Source organism: Ursus arctos, unplaced genomic scaffold, assembly GCF_023065955.2.
Source record: "Ursus arctos isolate Adak ecotype North America unplaced genomic scaffold, UrsArc2.0 scaffold_22, whole genome shotgun sequence".
Lineage (NCBI taxonomy): Eukaryota > Metazoa > Chordata > Mammalia > Carnivora > Ursidae > Ursus > Ursus arctos.
In genome coordinates, this window is record NW_026622897.1 from 61880050 (window position 1) to 61900059 (window position 20010).

At 39.0% G+C, this 20010-nt stretch overlaps 1 protein-coding gene across 1 annotated transcript in view; it reads left to right on the forward strand.

The window, feature by feature from the left end:
* The first annotated feature begins 2346 nt into the window (after positions 1-2346).
* Positions 2347-20010, forward strand: part of IPO7 (importin 7) — a 51113-nt gene continuing 33449 nt past the window's right edge. Inside the window, exons 1-2 of the mRNA XM_026486108.4 lie at positions 2347-2704; positions 18530-18611. Of these exons, the coding sequence (XP_026341893.1) occupies positions 2621-2704; positions 18530-18611 (166 nt within the window). The 5' untranslated portion in view covers positions 2347-2620. The remainder of the gene's footprint in view (positions 2705-18529; positions 18612-20010) is intronic.

The window sequence follows — 20010 nt, forward strand, 5'->3', positions numbered from 1 at the left end:
CAATTCCATTCTAGCTCAAAGTCAGCTCTGAAACCTTGCACTTTATACTTTTCTGAATTCCTCGGACTAATCTTGCCCAAGAAGGTATTATATCTATATTGGCTCTAGAGGTACTAGGAATTGGAATTGAGCAATGAGATAAAAAGTTTATATGTTTATGTTTACACCGGCCTAACGTAGCACTTTTTTTCTTTAATCTTCACACATTTATTTATTGAGCACATGTTCATTTCTGTGTTTGCCACAAAGAGATGGACATGGTCCCTGCCCTGGAGGAGCTCACACCTAAATTTCCAGTCGTATAGTCACATTCTCTGTGTCATTGGCTTGACAAAAAATAATAAACCTACAAATAAGTTGGGTGTACTAATCACACGCAGCTAAGCTTCTGAAGGGTCCTAGAGCCAAGCTCCTTGTGTGGATAAAGGAACTCTGGCTCCCCAGATGGTATCTAGCATCCTATGAGCTCTATTCTCTCTGAAGCATGAGACATAGGCCCCACTTCAGCTTTAGCTCTGCAAAACTTGCTGGTTCTCAGTTCCCAGTACTGTAGCTTATAAACCCCATTTTCCACCACACTTCTCCCTTTCAGTTTCAGGGAAAGGGAATTAACACTTCCGGGGTAACTTTTATGTATCAGGTCTTTTACATACATTGTGCTATGCTATAATTGTCACAATTTCATAATGTACAAGTCAATTCTGGAATTTAATATAGATACATACTAGTGCAAAGAGGACTGCCTTTGGAATCATGAAGATTGAGGTTTCAATTCTGGCTCAGCCACCAAGTCATTAATAGGTCGTTCATTCCTTTCTTCATTTATTCTCTAAAATATTTATTGAACTCTTAGCAGACATTTAAGCTTCCAGGTAGAACATAAGGATACAAAAGTGAATAAAACATAATCCTTAATTTTTTTTAAGGCTCTCACAATTGAGGGATGGGTAGGGAGAGGAAATTCCTTTTTTTTTTTTTTAAGTTTATTTATTTTTTAAGTAATCTCTAGGTGTTGACTCAATGTGGGGCCTGAACTCAGGACCCCAAGATCAATAGTTCATGACACCAAGATCAAGAGTTGCATGTTCTTGCTACTGAGCCAGTCAGAAGCCTTAGGGAGAGGAAATTATTAAACAGATTGTATCAGTACACTAATAGAGCTAACAACAGGTTATATTATGGAAATTTTATGATCTTTTTCAATTTAAGTAGCTCATGTGAGCCTTGGATTCTTCTTTTTTAAATTAGGAATAATTATATTTAAATTAGATTTAAATTTAATAAATTTAAATTATCGCTTAAATTATATTTAAATTTGATATATTTAAATTATATTTAAATTATCACTTCCAGGCACAATGGTTGGCATATAAGAGATATTAATATTGCAAAGTCCACTATTCCAGGGAAAGACCTTCGTGCCCCCCTTTCTCCTTTCTGCAAACTGAAAACAATAAGTGATCTTTTAACAAGTTGCATTTGAAGACTTATGATTCATTTTAAGTAAATATGTTTACATAACTTTATTACAGGGGTAACAAATATAAAAGGAAATTACTCAAAATCTCACCATCCTAGAAAATCAATTGATTTCATTTGCCCGCTTTGTTTCCCAGTTTTTGTCCATTTTACAAAGCCATAGCCTCACATAACTGTTTTTGTGTTGTTACAATGTATATAATATTGTCATTTTTAATGGCTGTGAAATATTTGATTGAATTCTTTTAATTTGCTTAACAATCCCCATATGGACATTTCTCTTGAAAGGCAGAGTGATTGAGTGAAGAGAATGAGAACTTCCAAAACAGGAACAATCTAGGATTTGAAATCCTAGGTTAACTTCTTACCAAGTGAACTTGGGCTACTTATTTAACCTTTCTGAAACTGTTTCTTTAACTGTTTTAAAGAAGGTGGGATTCTAATAGGGATTATGTCTTATTCTGCATTTACAGGTGATTTATATAAAGTTCCTACCAAAATTTGGATACTCAATAAAAACCCTATTTTTAGTATTTGGTAATCATAAATATGTAATGTTATAATACCTTTCACACGTAAAGCTCACTTAATCTTTTGTGTCATTTCCTGAGGGTACAGTCTCATGAATGGGAATTCTTGGGGCAAAGATTATGAACATTTTTCTGGTATTTAGAAACACATCCCAAACTGCTTTTCAAAAGATTATCTTCAATTACAAAGCTGCTAGCAATGGATCGCATCACACATGGCATCAGATTCACCTCACGGTCACCATAGGTATATTACTATGGGAAATTTTTGCGTTTGATTGTTTTAAATTTTTTCTGCGCTGTTTGAACATTTTCCCTTTCTGAAAAGCAAGACTTGTCTGTAGGAGCGACAGTTCACGGCCACGTGGGCTGCGGAATGCTCTCGCGGACTACATCTCCCAAGGTGCCCCGCGCGCGCGCCGACAGGAAGTGGCTGGAGCATCTCCCGCCTCCACGCCGAGGAGAAGAGGTTCTATCCGGGGCCTTGGCGCTTCTCTTTCCTTTCGCGCCGGTTGCCGCTGCGGAGCGCGGCGGGTCCATGTGCGCAGTGAGCGGCGCTATTCCTGGCCCAGTAGCACCCGAGCCCCGGGTTTGACCGAGTCCGCGCTGCGATGGACCCCAACACCATTATCGAGGCCCTGCGGGGCACCATGGACCCAGCCCTGCGTGAGGCCGCGGAGCGCCAGCTCAATGAAGTAAGGACGCCGGGCGGGCGGCTGACGGTGGCAGGCCGAGCCCTCTGGGCCTGGCCAGAGGCGCGGACGGCGTCGCTGAGGGGCCCAGCTGGAGGGGTGGGGCGGGGACCTGACTGCGAGTGCCACGCCAGGGCGCCTCAGGCTGCTGCGGCGGTGGTGGCGGCCAAGGCAGCCTTCGCGTCGGATCCTGAGCTGGGCCTCTGGCTGCGGTCACGGCACGAGGAGCCGGCTGAGGCGAGGCGGGCGTGACGGGCTGGACACATGGCTGGCTCGGGCGGCCGGCCGCCCTCTGGCTCATTCCCAGCTCGTTCCTCGCGCCCAGGAGGGGGCGAGACTCGCTGGGAGGGTTTTCAGACGTTTCCGGGAGCAGTCTCGCTGGCGCCGGGTTCGGAGGGGCTCCTGGGAATGCAGCGCTGGCCTTTCGGGGGCCGCGCCTGTCAGCTTGTCACTTCACTGGGCTGATCGGCGATCGGCACAACTTTCTTCCTGCGCTGAGCGGCTGGAGGAAGCTTTCGGAGGCAAGCCCCCGCCTCTCCGGCAGGACGAGGGTAGTGTGGGCTCCCCAGTCAGTCTGATGCACTGTTCGGCTCTGCTGATGCCTCAGTCGGGGAGGCCGGGCATGTGCTAGTAAGTGTCAGGTGAAGTGCGCCCTTCTAGGTAGAGCCGAACCACTCATTTTCTTGACTGACCTTGGGCAAGTCGCTTAACCTTTTGATGCTGAGTTTCTCCCATTCATAAAATTAGGCCGCAAGGTTGCTGTGACGATCGAGTGGGACAGTGTAGGGCAGGGTGCCTTGAAACGTGCCAAGCTCCTTATCAACTCGTGGAGGATTGGTTCCCTTTTTCCCCTTTATTTTCGGGGGACCACCGAAAATAAACAGCCTTAATATGTGGGTATATTATTGTACTATCTTCAGTTTCATTATTTGTTTCTAAATTTCTGCAACTTTTTATATTTTAGTGAGTATTTTAAAGGCTTAAAAGGACCCCTGTAATTTCCTATGCCAGTTAATAATTGTCTTTTGGTAACCCACTGAGTCTGCAAGCTTTAGTGAAGTTCAGTGTACATTTATTTTTAAACGGAGAAAGAAGTCCCTCTTTAAAGTAGAACTTCATTTTATGCTCCTCTTAGCTGGTAGGAAACTCATTTAAAAACATTATTTATATTGACTTTACAAAAAGCAGCCACAGGACTATTCCTAATTGGACATCTTCAATGTACAATGCTCTTTTTAGAGATCTCTGCCCTCAAGGAACTTAAATTTTAAGACGACTACCCACAGAGTTTAGACAAATCAAGTGTAAAATTATTTTAAAATAAAAAAGTTAAATCTTGTATATATAAGTGCGACCGTCATTAGATCATACCAAGAGTGATGTTCAAAAAAATTTTTTTAAAGATTTTATGATTAAGTAACCTCTGCACCCAACGTGGGGCTCCCGCCCACAATTCCAGGATCATGAGCCCCAGCTCCACCCACTGAACCAGCCAGACCCCAGCCCCCCAGCCCCCATGCTCAAATTTTTAGGCTCAAAGTCACCTTGGGAGGAGTTTAGATTTCTTTTGGGTATAAAATAATGCACTGAAACAAATTCCCATTTTGAACCATTATGAAACTGTGGAGGAAGTTATGGGTCACTTTTTATTTTGATTTGTTTTGTGATAGACACAGGTTAAGATGAACATTATTTTGTTTATGAAGTATTAATACATGTGTAAGTTTAGGCACCCTGAAAGTTTAGTTACACTGATTTCTACAATGATTTTATTATTCGGACTAAACATGCCTTGTGTAATTATTAATTTTAAAAAATATTGAAAAAAAGAGTTGGTTCCCTTACAGAAAAATTTGAAATTCATTCATTCCTCAAGCAGGTATTGAATGTCTAGTTATATACACTGACATCTTGTAATTGAGACCGGGAATAAATATTTCACAAGCTGATTTTTAGAAGATGAATAATCAAAATAGTATTCATAGCATTTTTTACTTAACTCTTAAGCTTCCGTTAGGGTTTTGGAATACTCTGGAATAGTGAACGCTGCTTTTCTGTTAAAGAAAATTGGTGGTCTATCCTGTATTTTTGTGATTGTTAGCTATTTACATTTTGCAAATTTCTTTCAATTATTCCATCTTAATTTTTTAGTAATTCTCCTAAGGTAACTTTTCTCAGCTCTAGTCTTCATTCCATTTTAATGAAGTGCTTCCATTTGAATACTTACTTGCTTTGACTTTTTTTGTGGCAGAACCTTGATTTAGGAAATAGATCCCAGATAAGTCTTGATGAAGAAGCTTGACTGTAGTAAGAATGAGGAAGTAACATTTTATTTCCGTCAGGCTCTTCTCACTTTGGATAAGACAGGATGAAGCAATCATTCCGTACTGTTTTTATTCAACTGAATTATATTTTGGTTCATTTAGTTAAAAGAAAAAGATGATTGACGTTTGAGTGAATCTCTTCAGCTAAGTGAAGTAATCACTAACTGTAAAAATTGTAAATGTTATCAAAGTATTATAGTGCAGATAGTTAAAAACAGAGTGCTCTTGCCTCACAGTGATTGCACTTAACTGTTCCATCTGCTTGGATCCGCTTTTACTCAGTGATCTCCCAGACTTGATCTCGCACTTCTGTCATCGTTCAGCTGTCTCCATATCACTGACGAGTTCCCCTGACTACAACACTCCAGACACTCTATATCTCCCTTCATTTAATTTTCTCTATAGCACTGGTTTATCATAAATATTTTATTTATTCTCACCAGTATAATTTTTGAGTTTCACAAGGTAAGGGATTTTTGTCTTTTGTTACTGCAACTCTTTGATTTGTCAGTATTAAGCTTTACTTAATTATAGCATATAATAATATAGCCTTTAGCTCTGTTATACCACCCCCAAATCAAGGATTTTTAGAGCATTTTTATATTTTTTATATTACATATAGATAAGGAAGTTCCATTAGACTGCTAGAGACCACAGTAAAGACTCTTTTTGGCAGATATTTTTGAGATAAATTTTAGTATTAGGGCGCCTGGGTGGCTCAGTCGGTTAAATGTCTGCTTTCAGCTCTGGTCAGGGTCCCAGGGTCCCAGGGTCCTGGGATCAAGCCTTGCATCGGGCTCCCTGCTCATCGGGGAGCTTGCTTCTCCCTCTCACTCTGCCTGCTGCTACCCGTGCTTCTGCCCCCCCTCAAGTAAATAAATAAAATCTTTTTTAAAAAAAAAAAAGATTAACTTTGGTATTCCCCACTGACTTACTCTGTAGCATGGCACAAATTTTGATCCTTTTTTTTCCTAATTGCTGTTACATTTTTTTGATCACATTGTATTTCCCAATTTGAAATATCTTCATATAACAATCTTTGCCTCAAAGACTGGAGAAGACCAATAAAAAGTACAAGCTCTCTTGGAAATATAATTGAAAACCTCCATGGTTATTTGATTTTTTCTTTTTTTATGTAACTATGAAGCCTTCTGTACTAGCTGGGGATGTTAGGAAAGTTATTTAACTTGTAAGCATCATTTTCCTTATGTACAAAATAAAAGTAGTAATAGTATATATGTCATAGTGTCATGTGGGTTGGGTGAAATGATGCATGTAAAAAATTCAGGAAGGTATTTGGCACCTCCTAAGTTCTCTTCAGGTTATTTGAATTACTGCATAAGTGCCAATTGATTAACCCGTCTACCATGTCGTACCTTTTATTCCCTGTCTCAGTCTAACTATAGTAGTTGTATATTTCAGTGGAAAATGATCAGCAGTAATGGAGAAGGAATACAAGTGCCTATTTGAACACTGAGATCATTAGTAGATAGATTATTGTAACGTGAAAATTGGCACAATTATAAGCACAGTGCCTGGCACACTATGGACTCTGAGTAAATGCTTGTTGTATGCAAAGAGAAGAACTTACGTAATCGAAATGTCTTTCAGTCTTTAAAGTTGATGTGTGTGCAGGAATCTCATTTGTCATTTAAATTATATACTTTGAGATCAGTTGACTTCTGTATATCTAGAAGTACAGTTTTAAAATTTTTGGTTTTTGGGGCGCCTGGGTGGTTCAGTTCGGTTAAGTGTCTGCCTTCGGCTTGGGTCATGATCCCCGGGTCCTGGAATTGAACCCCGTGTTGGGCTCCCTGCTCAGCAGGAGAGTTTGCTTCTCCCTTTCCCTCTGCTCCTGTCCCTGCTTGTGCCCTTTCTCTTGCTCACTCTCTTTCTCAAGTAAATAAAATCTTTTAAAAAAAATTTTTTTAAGGAAATCTAAAATATATGATATTTGGTATTCATTCATTCAACATTGTTTATTATGTTTCCAGAGACTGCTACTTCCTACTCTCACTCACTCAGAAATACTTGTTTCTTCATTTATAAGATAAAGTTAAGACATCTCTGAAGGTTTTTGGCAGATTATTGTAATAGACAATAGTCTCTGCATTCTTCCTGATTTCGCTGCCAGTGTTTCACTGCCAGTATTCTTCAGGGGAAACCTTTCTATACAAACCTTTGCTCATGCTCCCCCCCCCCCTTAAGCTCTTACCACCTAAAACTAAAAGTTTTCTTATTCACAAATCTCATTAATCCCATCTTAAATGCCATTTTTTCCTACTCTGACCTTCTGTGATACTTTGTAAACTGAAAACTCACCTTTTTAACACCTAGTTTTATGTATTCTTCCTTAGATTTTAACTATTTTTATTTGAACTAGGTGATTGCTGTCTCTTCTCTAAAAGTTCATGGACTTTGAACTTTTCTCCAATGGGAATAAAATCTGTAGATGAAGGGTTTTTTTTTTTTTTAATCTTGGAGTATTTGCTGAGAATGGACACTCAACAGCTAATTGTTTCTTGATTGTTTTCGGATATTTTCAAAACATTTGCCTGTCATGTGGCAAAATCTGTCTTTATACTGGGGATCTGATACTGTACACAAGACAGAGTCCTCTCACTTATGAAGCTTACGTTTGAACTAAAGTTTTCAAAATGTAATGTCAGGAGAGGCACCTGGGTGGCTCAGTCAGTTAAGCATCTGTCTTCGGCTCAGGTTATGAGCCCTGCATGGGGCTCCCTGCTCAGTGGGGAGTCTGCTTCTTCCTCTTCATGTCCTTTTGCTCCTCCACCCCCACTTGTGCACTCTCTCTCTCACTCTCAAATAAATAAATAAGCTATTTAAAAAAAAAATGTAATGTCGGGTGCCTGGGTGGTTCAGCTGGTTAAGTGTCTGACTTCAGCTCGGGTAGTGATCCCACAGTCCTGGGATCAAGCCCCACATGCTTTTCCCTCTCCCTCTGCCGCTCCCCCTGCTTGTGCTCTCTCTCTCTCTGTCTCAAATAAATAAAATCTTTAAATAAAAATAAATAAATAAAATGTAATGTCAGGGAAATTTTTTTGAAATGTTTATTCTGAATAACAGTTCCCAATCTGTTTTTTGTTTTTTTTTTTTTTAATTTTAGAGAAAGAGACAGAGAGCAAGGGAGGGGCAGAGGGAGAGAGACTCTTAAATTGACTGGTGCTCAGGGGCGCCTGGGTGGCACAGCGGTTAAAGCGTCTGCCTTCGGCTCAGGGCGTGATCCCGGCGTTCCGGGGTCGAGCCCCACATCAGGCTCCTCCGCTATGAGCCTGCTTCTTCCTCTCCCACTCCCCCTGCTTGTGTTCCCTCTCTCGCTGGCTGTCTATCTCTGTCAAATAAATAAATAAAATCTTTAAAAAAAAAAAAAAAATTGACTGGTGCTCAGCGCAGAGCCTGATCCGGGGTTCAATCTAATGACCCTGAGATCACCACCTGATCCAAAACCAAGAGTCGGCATTTCACCAACTGCACCACCCAGGCCCCCTTGGTTCATTTAATAGCAAATGTCTTTATGATAGGCACTGAGCTGAGTGGTTGATAAAAAGAAATTTATGATTTCCTGCCTTTCTGGAGTTTCAAAGTCAACACAGCCATCACAGATGCATGTGGTTGGGAGTTATAATAAAGCTATGTCTAAGTTTTGGGTACGGAGGCTATTAAATCTGACTTTGCTTAAGGCAGATGTGATCTCAGCATCAGTATTCCTTCCCCTCATATACTTGTAGCAAGAAAAATGCCCTAAGTAGAATTAGAAGGCTTATTACCTAGGAGCCTTTTTAAACCTTCAGTTCCTCAACTTAATGTGCTATAAAATGGTTATGTAGGTAGAAATGATGCTTTCTCAAATGCTTTATGTAGGGCACAAGGGAAAAGTAAGTGGACTTAGCTTTGCTAAGTTTCTTGATACTTGGTGTTTACCTTTTAAATTCATAAACTACCTAAATCACTTCTAGGATCTTCACAGATGATTACAATTACTGCTATAAGTGATATGTTTTATTTATAAGTGGTGAGTTTGATTTTGTTCTATTAAAGGACCTATGAAATGTTCAATTAATGAAAATGTTAGGTCTGAAAAAGTACAAAATGATGGCATGTTTATAGTACAATTTAGCATGTCTAGAAATTCGGTAAAATATTTATGAGAATATAATGTATATTTTTGGAAGACAGAATATTCTGTGGTCTGAGCAGGTAACGTTCCTTAATTAGGAATCTTTCTAAGTAGAGATTTTGTTTTGAATTTGGGAGAGGGAAAGTCCCTGGATACTTTGGCTGTTACACAGGAATTTATTCAGTGACAAAGCATGTTAAAGATCTGAAAGGTAACACCAGATTAACATAAGAAAATTTCTTTTTCAGATATAGTAGATGTATATATTATTTTACTTATTGTTTGTTTCTATCAGTGGCATATTAATGATGAGTTTCATTTAAAGTGGGCTTTTTCTTTTGGTTACTAAAGTAATTTGTAATTAAGTTATTTTAAACTCCTTGATTGAAAAATATTTATGTATTACCGCTATTTAAAGAAAAGCTGGAAGACATGAAGAGCCGCTGTGAAACAATTAAAAAAAAAAAAAAAGTTCCACATACTAGATCTTGATGTGGTCACAATTTACCTATTAGTTTTTGTCTTTCATTGTTGTCGTTCATTCTCTTACTAATCTTTTTAATATAACCCATACTTCCGGACCGAAGCCTGGGAGGCTCAGTCGGTTAAGCATCTATCTGCCTTTGACTCAGGTCATGTTCCCAGGGTCCTGGGACCAAATCCCACATCAGGCTCCTTGCTCAGCAGGGACCCTGCTTCTCCCTCTGCCTGCCACTGCCCCTGCTTGTGCTCTCTCTGACAAATAAGTCAAAGCAAATCTTAAAAAATATATCCCATACTTCTTTTTCCTTAAAAAAAATCTTTTCTCCCCATCTCTGTGGGCTTAAATCCTTTAGGACCTAACTCAAAATTTTACCGGTTAGTCCAATTAGAATTAGTAATACTCCAAGCTATCTTACAGTGATCTTTTATCTCTGTAGTGTCTGACACGTTTTAAGTACCGGAAGGTGGAGTGGAGGTAAAGGAAAGGCAGATGTAGTTGTGGCTGTTGAAGAATTTTGATGAAATGGATTAAGGGTGAATGTTGAATTATCTAGGTTAATGACAAATAATGAGAAGGTAAGAAGTTGTCTAGAAAGGTAGTTTTGTGTTGTGGTTAGCAGCCTTTAAACTTGAGTATTAGCAATTTTAGCTCTACTTAATGATGTATAATGACCCATTTGTTGCTTCATTTCTCCTGGTTTTCTGATTGCTGGAAACCAGGAACTGGAAGAAGGGCCTGTAATTAGTGTCAACATCTAGAGTGTACATTTATACTCTTAACTCATACTCTAAAATATTTATTATAGCATCTTGAAGTCTATGTCAGTGTTTGCCAAACTGTTGGGAATAATACCATAATTACTCAGATTTTTAGGAGTTTTTGTGATAAAGATGATGCTAAAGATATTTTTACTTACATTTATCTTTTAAATTACTCCAAAACGTGAAGGTCTTTTCAACGTGATAATAAATTTAATAGTTAATATGTGATAGAAATTCTTTTAAATATGTTATAGTTTGCTATACCCAAGAATGCCGTAAAGTTATTAGAGATAACCTAGTGCTTAAAAGGATAAGTTTTCCTGTTTGAACAGCTAATGTGTATCTTTATTTGATCTGTTTTATAATTGTACCGATTCATGGTCTTTTTTTCTTCATTTTAAAACTTTATTTGCATGCCATAAAATATACCTGTTTTAAGTGAAACTCAGTGATTTTTAGTAGATCTAGCAAATTGTACCACAATTTAGTTTTTTATTTTTTAAGGTTTTATTTATTTATTTGTCGGAGAGAGAGAGAGAGTACATGCAGGGGGAGCAGCAGGCAGAGGGAGAAGCAGGCTCCCTGCTGAGCAAGGAGTTGGGTGCAGGACTTGATCCCAGAACCCTGGGATCATGACCTGAGTCAAAGCCAGACTCTTAACCCAACCCACTGAGCCACCCAGGCATCCCCACAATCTAGTTTTGTAATATTTATTTTCATTATCCCAGTTAAATCCCTCCTTCTAGTTTATTTTGTAATTTTTATTTATTAGAGAGAGTGAGAGCATGAGTCAGGGTGCAGAGGGAGAGGGAGAAGCAGGCTCCCCACTGAGCAGGGAGCCCAATGCGGGACTTGATCCCAAGACGCTGGGATCATGACCTGAGCTGAAGGCAGACACTTAACTGGTTGAGCCACCCACGTGCACTAATCCCTCTTTACAGTTTAATCTCATATCCCAGGCCTAGGTGATTGCTAATCTACTTTTCCTCAGAATTTTCTTGAGAATCTCATGTCTGATATTTAGTATTACTTTATGTCCATTTGTTACTTTCTTTGGGAGAATAGAAGGCATTAGGGATTTCAGCTGGATGGAAATTTGTATGGGGCAAGTAGATAGATACCCCAGGTTGAATTTACTTGTGTGATTTCTTTTTTCTTTTCTTTTTTTTTAAGATTTTATTTATTTATTTGACAGAGAGACAGCCAGTGAGAGAGGGAACACAGCAGGGGGAGTGTGAGAGGAAGAAGCAGGCTCCTAGCGGAGGAGGAGCCTCATGTGGGGCTCGATCCCAGAATGCTGGGATCATGCCCTGAGCCAAAGGCAGACGCTTAACGACTGCGCCACCCAGGCGCCCCTGCTTGTATGATTTCTTATGTCAGAAACATCCTTTCTTTCTTACCCCTTGATCTAGCTCAGCTGTCTGAAAGTAACATTTTTTCCTCAGTTGCACTTTTTAAATTTGTACTTGCGTATTTTTGAAGGCAAAGTGATTTAGAAGAGTAGCAAAATAAGTACTTATTTTCATAGTTCAGGGTTTTTTTTATAACTTTATTGAAATCAACCACTTAAAGTATCCAGTTTAGTGTTTGTTTGTTTGTTTGTTTAAGATTTTATTGGGCATTGGGTGACTCAGTCGATTAAACATCTGCCTTTGGCTCAGGTCATGATCCCAGGGTCCTGGGATGAGTCCTGTGTCTGGGTCCTTGCTCAGCAGGGAGCCTGCTTCTCCCTCTCCCTCTGCCTGCCACTCGCTGCTTGTGTGCTCTCTCTCTCTGGCTCGCTGTCAAATAAATAAAAATAATACAAAAAAAGATTGTATTTATTTGAGAGAGAGCATGAGAGCCTGGGTGCACAAGCTGGGGGCAGGGGCAGAGGGAGAAGCAGAGTCCCTGCTGAGGAGGGAGCCTGATGTGGTTCTCCATCCTGGGACCCTGGGATCATGACCTTGAGCCAAAGGCAGATGTTTAACTCACTGGTGCTCCCTCCAATTCAGTGGTTTTTAGTATATTCAGTTATGCGGCTATCACCACAAACTTTAGAACATTTTCATCACCCCAAAAAGAAACCCCATACCTGTTAGCAGTCCCCCTCTCTGCCCTCTGCACATCCCCAGTCCTTGAGTACTGGCTTCTTTCACATAGTGTATTTTTAAGGTTCACACATGTTGTAGCATCTATCAGTACTTCATTCTTTTTATTACAAAATAATATTTCATCGTGTGTATGGATATGCCACATTTTGCTTATCCAGTCGTCGGTTGGTGCACTTGGTGGGTTGTTTCCACTTTTGGGCTATTATGAATAATGCTGCTGTTAATGTTCAGGTAAAAGTAGTCTTGTTGATTTTTTTTTTAATTGAGGGATAATTTACATATGATATGAAGCTCAAATATATGTACAGCTCAGTCCATTTTTACCTAGGTACCATTATCCAGATAAAAAATTTTTTTAAGATTTTTATTTATTAGAGAGAGATTGAGAGAACGAGTGGGAGGAAGGGCAGAGGGAGAAGCAGACCCCCCCCCCCGGAGCAGGGAGCCCAAGGCAGCACTCGATCCCAGGACCCCAGGACCATGACCCGAGCCAAAGGCATACGCTTAACTGACTGAGCCACCCAGGTGCCCCAGATGAAAATTTATGTAACATCTCTATTGGCTTAGAACTTTCCCATGAGACTCTTCCCAATTAATACCTTTCCTCCTTCAGGTTACTGTTATTCTGACTTCTGTTAACTATAGATGAGATAGATTTGCCTGTCTTTGAACTTCATATATATAGGATCACATGGTATGTAGCCAAGTAGTCTAGCTTCTTAACATGTTTTTGAAATCCATATTATTGCTTGATTCCATAGTTAGGCTTTATTTTTTTTAAGTTATTGTATAGTATTTCACTGTGTGAATTGTACCACAGTTTATTTATACATTCACTTGTCAGTGGACAGGTATTACTGTGGACACAAGCACTTTTCTTACATATATAAAGCTGAAATTGCTAGGTTGTAAGGTAGGTGCATATTTGAAAATGCCAGTTTTCCAATATGGTTGTTCAGTTTTATGCATCTTCCAGCACTGTGTATGAGTTCCATAGTTTTCACATCCTCACTAGCACTTTGATGTATTGCGTACATTGTTTTCGGGTAGGACTATCTGCTTGTACTGATTGTTTTGTAATTTGCCTGCATGTATTTGCTAATTTTTGTTTTGGGGTGATTTTAACTCTTCCTCAGATGTTGCAGATAGTTTCCTTTTTTTTTTTTTTAAACACTTTATACTGATGGGGTGTGGAGCATTTACAATTTTTACTTTATCTACTTGAGACAAAAACTATTTTATGGCTTTCAGTCTTTGGTGTCATGCTTAGGTTTTTTTCCAACAAGATGATAAAAATATTTACCGTGGTTTCCTTCAAGTACTATTGGGATTTTATTTATTTATTTTTTAAAAAATTTGATTTATTTATTGGAGAAGGGGAGAGAGCATGGGGCGGGGAGGGAGAACCAGACTCCCACTGAGCAGGGAGCCTGACATAGGGCTGGATCCCAGGATCCTGAGATCCTGACTTGAGCCAGAGGCAGATGCTTAACTGACTGAGCCACCCAGGTGCCCCTGGGGTTTTATTTTTTATTTTAAACCTTAAGTTAGAAATTGAAAAAGGTCCTTTGTTAATGTAATATTCATGGAGTACCTTTGTGCTTGTAGGAAGATATAGTTAGTGGCACATGCTCATTTTTAACTCATTTGTGGCTATATATGTGGCTAGCCAACAAAAACGGTGGTTGTGGTGGTTTTTGTTTTTGTTTTTTTTAAAGATTTTATTTATTTATTTGACAGAGAGACAGCCAGCGAGAGAGGGAACACAGCAGGGGGGAGTGGGAGAGGAAGAAGCAGGCTCCCAGCGGAGGAGCTCGATGTGGAGCTCGATGTGGAGCTCGATGTGGGACTCGATCCCCGAACGCCGGGATCACGCCCTGAGCTGAAGGCAGACGCTTAACGACTGCGCCACCCGGGCGCCCCTGGTTTTTGTTATTTTAACATGACCCCTAAACATAATCCAACAACTTCATTTGTGGTTCCAATCATAGAAAGCAGTTCTTTTCAACTCAGAAGGAAAAACTGTGGTACTGGGACCTTGAGAGAACACTGTATATACAAAAAACACAAATGTTGTATTTTATAGGAGATTTAAAGAACTAAAGAACCATTTGGCAATATTCAGTTTATGTCCTACGTACTTTAGAACATACTCTGAGAAAGATGAGATTCTACTGTGTATGGAGATAAAAACAACATAACATTTGTTTTTTTTTTAAAGATTTTATTTATTCATTCGACAGAGAGAGACACAGCCAGTGAGAGAGGGAACACAAGCAGGGGGAGTGGGAGAGGAAGAAGCAGGCTCCCAGTGGAGGAGCCTGACGTGGGGCTCGATCCCAGAACGGCGGGACCACGCCCTGAGCCGAAGGCAGACGCTTAACCGCTGTGCCACCCAGGCGCCCCAACATAACATTTGTTATATCTGGACATTTACTATAATATTTTATATATTTCACTCCTATATTTTTTAAGATTTTATTTATTTATTTGAGAGAGAGAGCCAGTGAGAGCTAGAGAGCACAAGCTGGGGGGAGGGGCAGAAGGAGAGGGAGAAACAGACTCCCCACTGAGCAGGGAGCCCAACATTGGGCTCCATCCCAGGACCTTGGGATCATGACCCGAGCCACAGCAGATGCTCAACCGACTGAGCCATCCAGGTGCCTCTTTCACTTACTCCTTATAGCCATCCTATGAAGCAGATTTTGTTAAACTAATTTTGTAATTAAATGTTAGGTTTACTGAAGCAACTTGCTCAAGAGTTAAAAATGTCGAAAGTAACATCACTTGTATTTATCACTTGTCTGATTTTTGCTGTCCATTCCAGGGATTCATAATTTGATGCAGGAGATAAGATATATACTATAATATAAATGGCCTAAAAAGTGCCATACTAGTAGTGTGGATAGTAGTGTCCTTTGTGGGCTCATCTGTCTCTCCCTTTAATACAAATACTCTTTTATACTACACTACTCCTAGGTGATCACTGCTGCTTCCAAGGCATTTTTTTGTTGACTCATTTCAGTTCTTCATTTAATAAATTTGTTGAATACCTTAAATGCCTAGCATCACGAGGAACTGGGTATACAAATAGTATAGTTCCTATCAGTGAAGCTTAAAATCTAATTAACAGAAGAGGCAGACATAAACCAGTCTATAAATATAATAATTACAAATATGTAATAAATGTTATGGGGAAAAAAACCCTGGAGATTATGAGCGTAATAGGGAGCTCTCCTTTAGCTTGAATGATCAGTCAGGAAAGCCTTCTCTAAATGTTTAAGTGGAGACTCAAAGAATGTGAAGCTGTGAATCAGTTAACTCTGGTGGAGCACTGGAGAGAAGAGTGTTATAGGTAGACAGTCACAGCATGGACTGTGGAGTAATCATGTTTGTTGTTGAAAGAACTTAAAGGTGGCTGGTAAGGTGGGACAGTAGGAAGCAAGAAAGTTTCTTTAAATGAGACTGATGAAATAGGCACGGGCAAACTAATACAGGCCCTTCCTTATATAGCCTTTGGGAAGTAGTGTAGAAAGCTATCGGGACGCGTGGGTGGCTCAGTCAGTTAAGCATCTGCCTTCAGCTCAGGTTATGATCCCAGGATCCTGGGATCAAGTCCCACATAGGGCTCCTTGCTCAGCGGGGAGCCTGCTTCTTCCTCTGTCTGCAGCTCCCCCTGCTTTGTGTGCTCTCACTCTCTCTCTCTCTGACAAACAAATAAAATCTTTTTTTTTTAAAGCTTTTAAAAGTTGTTTTTTTTTTTTTTAAGGGGATTGGTTTACAATTTTGAAGACCTTTGGCTGCTAAATGGAGAATGGTGGGGGTAGGGAATACTTACATTAAGAAAGATAATAGTCATTTGGGCTAGATTGATGTTAGTGGGAATGGAGAAAGTGGGTATATTATATAAGTATTTTGGTTATAGAATTGACAGGTCTTGACACATTGAATTGGGGTAAAAAAGAGGGAAGTATTAAAGATGTCATTCAGGTATTAAACGTAAGTGAGGATAGTGATGAAAAAGGTGGGGAGAAGTGGTATAAGAAAGTAGAAACCTAAGTTTTAGGGGAGAAGATACTTTGAACATAATAAATTTGAGAAGCCTGTGAAGGTAGGGATGTTAAAATAGGTCTCCTAAGAGTGACGTGGACTGGAAGTAATGTATCTGGCAAATAGTATTTAAAGATCCCGGTTGGATGAAATCAGCTGGGGAGTGTAAAAGATGACCTCTGACTGAGCAGTTATAATTTAAATAGGCTAAGAAACCAGCAAAGGAATCTGAGAAGGAAAAGTGGTCTGTGAATTGTGCAGTTGGAAGGATGTTTCAAGAAAGTGATAGTGGTTAATTGTGTTTAGAATACCAGAAAAGGCAAATACCTGCCTTCGATCCACTTAACTACTCCCATTCAGGTCTTAAATTTAAGTGTTATTTCTAGGTTAGAAGATTCTCCTTTTGATTCTCCCATGGTGTGTCTACCTCTTCTACTGTACTTTATTGTAATTACTTGTTTGATTATCTTCACTATCCTTTACATTAAACTCTTAAGTTTCCATGAGGTCATGGAACCTTATTGTTTGGTTTCAACCTTCTTTTTTTTTTTTTTTAAGATTTTATTTATTCATTTGACAGAGATAGAGACAGCCAGCAAGAGAGGGAACACAAGCAGGGGGAGTGGGAGAGGAAGAAGCAGGCTCATAGCAGAGGAGCCTGATGTGGGGCTCGATCCCATAACGCCGGGATCACGCCCTGAGCCCAAGGCAGACGCTCAACCGCTGTGCCACCCAGGCGCCCCTGGTTTCAACCTTCTATTCTCAGCTCCTGGCATGGTGTCATGTACCAGGAACATTTAAATAATTTTTGGGGTAACAGAATTCCAGGTTCTGATGTAGAAGAAATTTTTTATATACGAAAGGAAATTTTTCTGTTTCTAAGAACGTATGGAATATTTGGTGTGAGAGGAAGTCTGTAAAGAAGAAACTAAAATAGGGGCCTGCTTCTTCCTCTCCCACTCCCCCTGCTTGTGTTCCCTCTCTCGCTGGCTGTCTCTGTCCTGTCGAATAAATAAATAAAATCTTAAAAAAAAAAAAAAAGAAGAAACTAAAATAAACTATTGTCCATGTGAACTTGTGCAGAAAAAATACTTAAACTTGGGCTGAAAGGACGAGATGACATAGATGGTAGTGGTATTGGGGGAGAGGAAATGCAACTGTGAAAGCATTCAAGAAGGGACACAGTTGTTTTTTTAAAAAAACCAGAAGCAAATATGACAAATTTAGGAATCATTAAGTAACTTTTTTATACTGTTAATGAAAGTGTCTGGGGTCTGTAGTATAAACTGGAAAGTAGAAAATGTGTGAAGAATAGCTCCTTTATAATCCCACCGCCCAAGAGATAACTATATTAACATTTTGGGTATATTTCATTATTTTCTGTATATGCTGCATGGGAATTTCATATAAATGTATTATCATATAGTTTGTATCCTACTTTTATTGTATGTTCAAAGCTATTGATTTTGAATTTTCTATTTAAATGTAACATACATACAGAATAGTCATTGTAAGGGTACAGTTGATTGATTTTCACAAACTGAACACCCTTTGGTAAAATAGCCATATTCAGAAATAAAACATTATTAGCACCTTGGAAACCACTTCCCAGGCTATTAATTTTTACTGATTTAGTTTGTTAGGTCACTTGGTAGAACATCTCTATGGAGAAATTATTACTAAATTGGGGCTAAATGTGTATTAAAGAGGATATTGTTCTTGAGCTGTTGGTGTAGGTTAAGAATGCTAGTTGGGATAAATGGGAAGTGGAGCAGTATGAAGGCAAATGCAAACATGCAAAGTATTTTAGAAGTTAGGTTATTAATTTTTTTTTTTTTTTTAATTTCATTGTTGGTGAGTGATGGGAAATAAGGCTGGGACCAACTTGAGGGTGGATAGCCTTTTGTGCCAAACAGTGGAACAGAGTACTGAGAATATTTATTTGCAGAAATTTAAAACCTATTTTTTTTGTTTGTAGGCACACAAGTCTCTGAATTTTGTTTCAACACTGCTTCAGATTACTATGTCGGAACAACTGGATTTACCTGTGAGACAGGCAGGCAAGTTACTGAATTCTTTTCTTGGGTTTATGTAAATCAGTTATTTAAAAGGTTCATAGTTGAATAGCAAAGGTATGTTGGGGTGGCCCTTCAGTGATTTTCTTCCCTGAAAATCCATTTGCCCTCATGTGTTTACTACAGATAGCTAGTGCTTTGTTATTGGTGGCAGAGTTAAAGGAATGTGGTATTTCGTTGAAAAGAGAAATTGATAGGGATTATTAAAAAATTCTGTGTGTTCTCTGTTTCCCTGCCCAGTGGATGATTCTAAGATACAAACCCCTGTGCAGTTGCTCCTTACAGCTTGTGCATTCACTGTTTTTAACCATTTAAAAAGTACTACAGTAGTCTCCCCCATCCATGACTGATAGATTTTAAGACCCTCAGTGGATGCCTGAAACTGTGCATAGTACCATGCTATATATACTATGTTTTTTCGTATACATACATACTTAAGATGAAATTTAATTTGTAAATTAGGCAAGTAAGAGTTTAACCACAGTAATTAATAATAAATTAGAACAAGTATAACTATACTGTAATAAGAGGTATGTGAACATGGTCTCTCTTAAAATATTTTACTGTACTCACCCTTGCGATGATATGAAGATCAAATGCCGGTGTAATGAGATGAGGGTGAGGTAAATGATGTAGGCATTTTGACATGGTGCTAGGCTACTGTTGACCTCTGATCATAGGTCAGAAAAGATCATCTGCTTCCTGACTGTGGGTGACCACGGGTAACTGAAACCACGAAAAGTGAAACAGTGCATGAGTGGGGAACTACTGTATTTCTTAGTTCCAGTTTCAACAAGATATTGAGCAATTCTCTCACTACCAAATGGTCTGTGAAAATGTGGTGGGTTACTTCTGATATTATCTGTTGGTCTGCAAAATAATGGAATTCATATCCTTAGTGTCCTGTTACTTAATTTATTTGCAGGTGTATTAATTTTGTTATAGGAAATATAAAGTAGTAATAATTTCACCATTCTAGAAAAACCAGTTATGTTCTGGTATTATTTCTTGCTGTTCTTTTTCCCTACATCAATTTTGTTAAAAAATTTTTTTTTCATTTAATGTGTAGTAAGTTCATCCCTTTTCTTTACATAGTGTTAGTATTAAAATTTCAGTGATTAAATACCATATATGGCATATATGAAGTGAACCATTTCCCAATTGTTAGCATTTAATCTTAGATTTGTTTCATTAACAGTTGTATTCACAGTACCTAAAATATTGCCTGACACACCAAATGTACTCTGTAAATAAATGAATGCATGTAAGTTTATTATTTTTTAAGATACTGGTATATAAATAAGTAGCACAATATTGGAATATTTTTTGGGCCTATAAAATATAGTAATTTCACTGGACACTGGTCAGCAGTAAATCTTTTTTT